The sequence below is a fragment of the Medicago sativa genome, chromosome 2, assembly GCF_051527215.1.
Source record: "Medicago sativa cultivar Bolivia chromosome 2, Bolivia_mono, whole genome shotgun sequence".
Lineage (NCBI taxonomy): Eukaryota > Viridiplantae > Streptophyta > Magnoliopsida > Fabales > Fabaceae > Medicago > Medicago sativa.
The window spans coordinates 18,744,909-18,754,397 of record NC_140750.1 but is presented as its reverse complement, the minus strand read 5'-3'; the positions used below and the strand labels follow the sequence as shown (position 1 = coordinate 18,754,397).

General features: G+C 33.6%; 1 protein-coding gene and 1 long non-coding RNA gene across 3 annotated transcripts; both read right to left on the bottom strand.

The window, feature by feature from the left end:
- Window positions 1-236: 236 nt before the first annotated feature.
- LOC146945195 (uncharacterized) lies at window positions 237-3,015 on the bottom strand. Its single transcript, XR_015026268.1, has 2 exons — window positions 2,601-3,015; window positions 237-787 (listed from the first exon to the last, which is right to left on the bottom strand). It is a non-coding gene; the product is annotated as an uncharacterized LOC146945195 (long non-coding RNA).
- A 2,088-nt stretch (window positions 3,016-5,103) lies between these two features.
- On the bottom strand, window positions 5,104-7,765 carry LOC146945194 (protein AGENET DOMAIN (AGD)-CONTAINING P1-like). Of its 2 annotated transcripts, XM_085743543.1 has the most exons (4): window positions 7,497-7,765; window positions 6,518-7,003; window positions 5,670-6,242; window positions 5,104-5,565 (listed from the first exon to the last, which is right to left on the bottom strand). In XM_085743543.1, exons 1-4 carry the CDS (start codon window positions 7,617-7,619, stop codon window positions 5,560-5,562), a joined length of 1,188 nt encoding a protein of 395 aa, XP_085599669.1. In that variant the 5' UTR covers window positions 7,620-7,765; the 3' UTR covers window positions 5,104-5,559. The 2 variants fall into 2 exon arrangements, with proteins under 2 accessions (XP_085599669.1, XP_085599670.1); XM_085743544.1 differs by lacking the exon at window positions 5,104-5,565 and having other exon boundaries at window positions 5,664-6,242.
- Between the last annotated feature and the right edge of the window lie 1,724 nt (window positions 7,766-9,489).

Genomic DNA, 9,489 nt, shown 5'->3' with positions numbered 1-9,489 from the left:
GGATGTGCCACAGTCAACATGTTGCACCATGCAGGGGCCTTAAATTGTCATATAGTACTTTTTTTAACAAACTTGTGATATACTGTTGCTTGGATGAAAATAATATTTATACATATGTGTTTGTGAAAACTACACGCTGCTACGTAGCTTGAATCTTTTATAAAGAGATAAGCTCTAGTGTTTTAAGATGATGATTGTATATGATTCTTCAACAAAAAAAAAAAAAGAAAAAAAAATTAGGAAGCTTGTTTGAATTTATTTATGTACTACCTTTCCATTTGTAACATTTTGAATGCTATCTATGAGTAGTGGAATCTTGACATTCTTCAATTAAAAACTTCATTCAAGAACTGTCAAATGTTTATGCAATGTGTCGAATAAAAAATAAACAAAAAATGCACCAAGTAAATATATTGATCCGTGTTACACTATGCACAAATTTTTTGAGATCCACCATGACATTTTACTGACACCAATTAACAGAAACAATATGAAAGGCAACTGTTGTATGTAGTGGTGTTTTTAATTTACTGCATGAATTAAGTATGTATCTCTTGCTAGCATACGATCTGTTTGAGTACTTTGACAACTATAAAATCAAAAACGAAAAACAACACTTAGAGTAATTAATACAAATGTGAAAAAACAAAGGTATACATATATAATTAATACAAAGCTTTCTGGTAGTATCTTATGTGGACTTAACCTCATTTATTATCAAATCAAATGGAGGTGGGAGATGAGTATCTCAAATGTATTCGAACGGGTATAATTTGTCGCTCACCATCTGCAAGTATACACCAAAGGAAGTAAAGAACTGAAGTCGTGTATTTTCTACATGTGGGAATTGAAGATTTAACCCACACTATTTTAACTGCCCAATGAAGAATAATGACGTTTAGCACATATGGCAAGTGAATCATTGAAACACCTGAAGCATTTATGCCATTATGTGCAAATCGTTCTATTTGACTGCTCAATGCACATTACATATACTCAACTGATAACACGCTTTGTACTACCTCCGTTTCAATATACATGTTCAATTTTTGCAATGTGCACTATTCACTTGACTTACTTTGACAATATTTTTTTACTAATGTATAAATACAAATATTAGCAAGATGTTGTTTGATTTGTCTCGACAAATATTTTCAAAATATTAAATTTTTATAATTTTTTACTTTATATAATTAAAGATATCAACGGTCAAAATTGTACATTGACATATGAGAAGAGGTTGACTTGGACATGTATTTTGAAATGGAGAGATTATTATATTTTTTGGGCCACACGCCATTTATTACAGTTTGTGGGACATTGGGATGTTTACATAGAGAAACAAAAAAATAAACAAATTTCAATTCCATGACAGCAATTAATGTGACTCTCCATATTATCAAAAGCATGCAAACACAACTTGGAGCAGCTGAAATCAAAGTTTTAGTTAGCAAACAAAAACAGTGCAACATTATTGCTATTTGCTAATGTGAGTCGATCAACTACATGCCATAAGTGAAAAATTCACTTAGCTAAATAAACAAAATGCCTCTAACATGAACAAAATTATAGACAACGAATGGATTAAAACAATTTAAATGCTCATATTTGAAACCAAAATACTAATAAGTTTATAACCGACCATTTTTTATACAAATTTTTTAGATAACACTGTATGATTGCAATTACTCATGAGCATTTTTGACTGGATTAAAACAACTTATAAGTTAAGCATTATTGTTCTGCATAATCCACTGCTGCAGTTCGAAAACAATAACTAAGTCGCCACTTCCATTTTTTTTTCACATTCAAAATTTTAAATAGTAAGAACTGTTTAATTGATGAATACCGTTTTGATTTTCTTAAGAATCTAATAGCAGTAAGGAATGAAAAATTCAGAAATATGTGACTGTCAGGATCTCACATACAATTGCAAATAATGTAATTATATCAGTTTTTTTAATAACATTTCAGTTCTGATATGTGAACAAAACTTCCAGTTTTGATTTTATGTAACACTGCGAGTTATTATTCTCAAACATGACACTTCATAAAGTTGATCAGTTCTATTAGTGCTAGGAGTTCAAAATAAGAAGAGAACTCCAAAATAAAAATGTAAGTTGGGTTCTTAAATCTCCAGATTTTGTATTTTTCTTTTTCTATTCCATTCAAATAAGAAACCTTCTATGTTTCTTATTGTATGATTCTGGTTCCTATTTCACATGCTCGTTCAAGGACTATAATGACAGTGTCGCATGCATTCATAGACCAACCTAACTATTTACCCCATTACAATTTAAAGTATCATTATTTAGCACATGAAAAACAATTAAAATTATTGTAAAAATAACACAGTAGTAGACACGAATACATTTATTTCATTGAATGAGTGAAACATAATATTGATTCAATACATCCATCAACCATTCTCTAAAAAAAACAAACAAACAAACAAAAAGAATCTCATGTGATTTTTCATGCTAAACGAAACCAAGTAAGGAGAAACTGCTGCAGAAAATACAGTAAAAATTGGTTTAATGTTTTAAATCAAATCAAGGGTATTCAAAGATTGAAGCAGAAAAGTTATTAGAATTACTAACAGCAAGTGAAGGGATGAGAGTTTAGAGGGCATCGACGTTGGGTGTTGCATCAATCACGACGGATCTGAAGGTATAGTTATACGCATTCCAGATCTAATAGTGAAAACAACCTTCAAATGACGCTTGGAGCATGATGTCGAGATCGATTTTTTTTTTTTTTTTTGTGGTTTGAGGGAGGAATAGAGATTTGCGATGATGAATGATAGAGAGAGATAGATAAAAAGCTTCATAACAGAGATGAAAAATGATAACAGAAATGATGCAAATGTTATGTGAATAAGCTGTGAAGAGGGTAGTTGATAGACGTAAAAAGTATGTCAATTGATGGCCATGCAAGAGTTTATATAGAGGGAGAAGAGTAAAAGCAAAGGATCTGATTGGTTGATGTATGTATATGAAACGTCAGGTATACAACGGCGGGTAGAGATCCTCTCCTGTGAGAATACCACTGCAGGCTGTCCAGTTTCAATCATGACCATTCAATTGGTCTTTTATGTTTTTCAATGAACCTAGATCAGCCAAATCAATGGCTGGGATTCCACTGGACCCTCCAGTGACTGGAGAGGATCCTCTCCCTACAACGGCGGGTAGAGATCCTCTCCTGTGAGAATACCACTGCAGGCTGTCCAGTTTCAATCATGACCATTCAATTGGTCTTTTATGTTTTTCAATGAACCTAGATCAGCCAAATCAATGGCTGGGATTCCACTGGACCCTCCAGTGACTGGAGAGGATCCTCTCCCTACAACGGCTGGGGTGGTTGGCAGTTTAGGCTAGCAATTAATATGGGATTAGGAGGGAAATTAGGGAGAGATTAGGGCAAAGGTGCCAGCACATCAAGTTGAGCGTTTATAATAAAGGATGTGGACTGTGGTACTTAATGTACTCAAAAGGATGGCCCCTTCCACAGTTCCACCAACTCTACCTGAAATATTGACTATTGCTCTTTAAGCTTTAAAAATTGCTCTCCCGCACCTTAAAATTAACTTAATATCCTAATGGTAGTTAGTTGTCGTTCGCTGCTATAGTAATTAAGGGGTAACGAATGACAGTTAAATATTGTTGAAGATATTAAGGTAATTTTAGAGTACGATAGGGCAATTTTGTAAGCTATAATAATTTTTCTCCCCTACAAATCAAGTAATGATGATAATTTTTGTATTCATGTAATTTTTGTATTCATGGTTAAGTCATCATCATCTTTTTTTTTTTGGATAAATACACTTGTGTTTGACGAAGGTGCTTAGCAAACCAGAAAGGCACAAGGTACTTGTGTTTGTAATATTGTTACTCTCTTATTTATATAATTTATTTTAATCCATATGAAAATATCTGTAAATGATACTTTCTGTTTCTGAAAGAAACACACTAGATATACCAAATCACATTTTCATTTTGTAAATGATCCTTTCATGAGGATACTGTTTTTCTTTTCCTTTCACTTTGGTTGGTTAAATAAGGTGCACTTCATCAAATTAACAATCCCTACAAATGAATTGCATATCCACAAAAATTCCTTCTCCCAAGTTTGGGGAGAGTGATTCATCTACTTACTGTAATGTGTACAAGGTAATCACATAAAAGCACTACTTCTATCCATTGTCAGCTTTAGAATCACTACCTGAAGAACTCCCAGAATCCGAATCACTTGATGGTGAGGAATTGCTACCAGAACTGCTGGAGCCACTGGAATTACTAGTTGAATGGCCACCAGTAGCACCTATATCTTTATCTTTCTCAATCCCCGCAGGGGGAAATTGTTCACCGGCATATCATCGCCAATGTCGACATCCTCAACAACAGTTTCTATCTTCAGATGGAGGGGTTGCAAATCATGATCATCTTCAGCCATATAATTAAAGCCATATAATTAAATTAAAACAATAAAGCCTAACTAAGAATATTGGCAACACAATCACATACATGACATCGGGACCGTATTGCATTGGTTGTTGCTTATACACATAAAATCAACATCTGAGTACAAATTCCAATATTTTGTCACATAGTTTCCCTATTCTAGCAACAACAGAATTCCTCTGCACTGTTGCCACAACTCACCACCAATCCCCAATCCTCCTCAATCACCACCTCCCTAAGGCCAATCTCCTCCACCTGCGCTGAATTCATGCATTGGACAAGACCAGATTAACACCAGGTTTTTTCGATATACACTTCCAATTAACAGAATTCCCACCATTGTTAGGTGTGTTGCACAAACCCAGATTAATAACAGATTTATCTCCACTTCAAATCTATTTTTAATGTTATCCCTTCCTTTTTTAGTCTATCTTTAGTATTGCAGTCACTAAAGGGCCATAAACTCAAATCATTTGGACCATTTCCTATTCAATCACATTTTCTCAAAACCTCCCAGACATATGTTAACAAAATTTAATACGAAAAATATACTAAGAGCTGAAATTACAGGTCAATTACAAAAATTGAAATCAGCAACTACTTTGGCTCTTGCTGATGGGAAGAACACTACAATTTGCTTACATTTTCTATAGAACTGAATAATGAATAATGGTATGTTGAGCCAGTGCAACTCTTTTACATTAACCATGAACTTGTCAGGAATCCATGTATTGTGAACAACATATAAAACGACCTTTTACATTAACCAGACAGTAACAATTCACTTTAACCAAAAACTAAATACAAAAGATGATGAATGAAGGACTTTAATTCTGAAAGTAAATGTACTGTACATCAAAGGTGATGTACTATGAAGTAAATGGAAGACAATAACTAGGAAAACTATATCTTTTTACACAATGAATTTCCATAAAATGAAAACTCATTCAGGGAAAATACAACTACCTAAAGCCTGAAATATATACTTAATAGTTAATAGAAAATAGGAAGCTTGAGTAGTGGAAAGCAATTTCAGTGAAGATAACAAGGTGGCAGGATCATGAACCTCTCAAGTAATAATCCACCATTGATCAAGTCTTCAACCCTGAAAGAAACCATAATGATATCAATAAGAGCCAAACATTCACATTTAAGATATTTTGGCAAATTAATTAACAAATCAAAGAATGTTTTGTTGTAAACTCATACCAAAGAAGCAAGCACCCATCTTCCATCAATCCAATATTGATGAGGCCTCAGATGATTATGTTCAAATTCCAGCACCTCATTTGAAGTCCAAAAGTAAACCTCATACTTGAAACCATTTAAACCATGACCAACACTAGATACTACACCTTCCCACCATCCATCATTATACCAAGCATCAACCCATTCCTGCCTCACATATCGACAAAAATGATCGATATCTGGTGGACGCGGTCTGATATCCGAAACATCTACCACTTCTTTCAGCTGTTGAGTTAAGTCATCTGTTTTCAAAGTTACATACTCCACCAAGTACTTTCCATTTTGATATAAATCAACAACAATTGCAGGATACCATGAACCTTCATAGCCTTGTTCATCACTTTTAACTTCTACATTTGCCCCTTTATGGAAATGTAAATCAAATTTGCTTCCATTATATATAGTGCTTATCATATCTCTATTATGCTTTGCACTCTCACTAGGAATTGGACCTTTCAAAATTAATTTTGTTCCAGCTAGATTCTTGGTTTCATGTATCACATCTCCAAATTTCCTCACTGGCTCACTTGACTCCTGATAGGTACATTTCAAAATTAAACCAATTAACAAAATAAAATAAAAAATATAAGCGAAATTAGGAAGGATAATGAAGCTTTTGGACATGATATTATACTATCTTATATCTAACTGTTACTATAACCTAGAAGCGTTAACATTAGAATTTAACTTCGATCCAACTTCAATGAAACCAATTAGACAAGTTCGGATTAAATGGTATCGATAAATAGTGTCAAGATACTTGATAGTCTAATCAAATCAAAGTAAGAAAAAAATAAGCCAAGTATTACCTTGGAAGACATAATCCATTTTCCATCAATCCAATCCTGATGCGGCCTTAACTTCGAAGATTCAACTTTTAATACTTCATTGTTCCTAAAATGAACGTAACACTCTTCGCTATTCACCAATTCAACAACCATGCCTTCCCACCATCCATCATTATACCATGCATCAACTTCTTGTAACCTTTTTAAAGAACCAAACATTGGAACATGAGGAGGACAAGGCCTAATAAACTTAGCTTCAATTTCTTCTTTCAAAACTTCAATGCCACCATCATTCATCAACAAATCTCTATGTTCAACTAAAAACTTTTCATTTTCTAATGTGTCAATAATAGTAGCAACAAACCAAGCACCTTGATAACCTTCTTCGTCGCTGCTAACTTCAACTATTTCCCCCTTTTTAAACTTTGGCTCATTTTTTGGCTTCCCTGTAAATTTGAATTTGATTTTAACTTTAGGCTTTTTCTTTATCTCTTGTGGTGGTTTATCCTGCAAAATGAGGTTTTTTTTTCAAAGGATTGGCTTGATCAGTTTAATGATGCTAAGGGTCCGTTTGGATTGCCTTATTTTTCAGTTTATGCAAAACAACTTATGCAAATAAATGCACATTTATGTATTATTCATAAGCTTGTCCATGAAATTTACGAAAAAACAGCTTATGAAGATACAATTTTCGTTAATGAGAACTTATGAATAAACATAAAGGCTTATTTATTTGCATAAGCTATTTTTCAAATATTCAAAAATAAGCCAATCCAATCAGACCCTAATGAGGAATCAAGCATGATTGTTACACTATGATAGTACATTTTACAATAGTATAAATACATAAACAAAAATTAATCAAATTTCTATTATAACATGAAATGAACCAACCCTTAAACTAATCCAACATAAACAACATAAAGGAATCAGAAAAATGATTATGGGTACGATGAAATAGAAACAAAAAGGTAGTTTTTTTGTTTTGTTTGTTTGTTACCTGTGGATGATGTTGTTGTGATGGAAGGAGAGGTGGGACCCAACAAGCATCACCAGCGTCACCAACAACATCAATGTAGTCCTCCTTTAACTGTTTATTGGGTCTTCTTTGTGTTGAATGCATTGAATTGAACAAGGTTCAAAGTTCAAACAATGTGTGGTTGTAAAGTTTCAAATTACTACCATTCATGAAATTTTACATTGATTAAGGGTTTGGTGGTTTCAGTAGTTTCAATTGGAATAAATGCAGAGGTTTTACTTTGGGGGTAATACGTTTGTACCTTTTGGGGATATATACAGCTAGCGTTATTTTGAGTTTATTGTTATGTTTATGCATGCGTTATTTTAAATTTGATTTTTTTTTGGTGAGAGGTGGCTTTGTATGTATAGCCATGTAACGCTCATGACAATCCTAAGAATGAGACATGTAACATTCATGAGAATGCTAAGAATGAGGCCTATAATACGAGGAAAATACTTAGATGACTTTGAGTTATTATGACCAGAGATTGGTTCAGTTTAACCCGGCCCGTTTTGATGGGCCAATTCATATGTCTGGGTTGACCCGACTCGGCCTTGCTGAAGTATGGGCCGTAAAATTTGAGCCCGGTCCGGCCCTAGCATGGGCCAGTGGCCAAATGGGTCGGCCCGACATGTATTTCAATTTTTTATTTTTTTAAGTGATAAAATATACAACAAAAAACAGTTTTCACATATATGTCAAGAAGATCAATAACACAAACAAACAACTCATAAAATAACTACGACACCGTCAAATATTATATAGACAAATTATTAGTGGAATGGATGCTAACTCACGCTTTAGCTTTTCCTTTTCAATTGAAAGCACACTCATACAATTAAATTTTGCGGTGTTTCTACTAATCGATAGAAAATCAAGATTCAATACTTTCTTTGTTTCATTAGCCCCATCATACTCATCGAAACTAAAAGGAAGAACATGCTAAATAATGCTTCTAGAAGGTGAATCTCTGTAAGCCATAATATCAAATTTCCACCACTTCAAAAATGAATCGTTATCATCCATGTTTCTCTAGATGGTTGAAAATAATAAGGTCAATATTTGTGTTCACTCCAACCACAAGTGCTCAAATTGTCAGTAGAGATTTGATGTGAAGTTATGGAGTGTTAAGTTATTTGCTATAATGTTGTGTAATATGTTGTCAAATTTCCGTAATGTTGTTTTTTTGTTGAATTTGAATCATTTGTGTATTGTTAATGTAATATCAAATTAATTTAATGTTATTGCATTATGAATGATTATGTTATGTTGTTGCTTATGAGCGAGTATTGTTGATGAATTTGTTGTACTACTCGTGGACTTGTATTTATGAGTTGCAAGTGTTTAGCCATGTCATATAGTGTCATGGTAGTGAATATAAATGTTGATGACTGCATAATGGAGCGCAACGGTAGTTAAGTGCCATTAGAGCTACAGTTAACTGCCGTTGGGAGCCGAACAATAGTTAACTACTGTTGGGAATATAGTGGTCATTCCAGGGTGTCTGAGAGCAATTTTCATATACTCTAGCTTCTTTGGGCCTATTGTCAAAGTAGTGAAAACCTTTCTTAGACCTAAATTGGGCTTTTGTTTCATTTACTAGTCCCACCGGGCTTTAATTGTTCCAAATAAACAAGAATATCGTTCACTAGAAATCATAAAAAAGAGTTCATCAAAATTCAAACACACACACATCAAAAGTACACCATGGCACATTGTGCACTATAATTGCACATGGATATCACAAAGAGGAATAACATAGCTGATTCTGAATCCTGCAAGGAATATATTTGTGATATTCATTGCACGAAATTGTTCTGTAAGTGGGTGTCACTCTTTTACCCGGAAATTGATGGTGACTATGTGGACCACAATTAATGGGACCTAACAATTTTAAAAAATAACCAACATAGATTGATACAGAAGTACAAATCTTCTTCATTTATTAGTCTCTTCATAATCTTAACTCTCG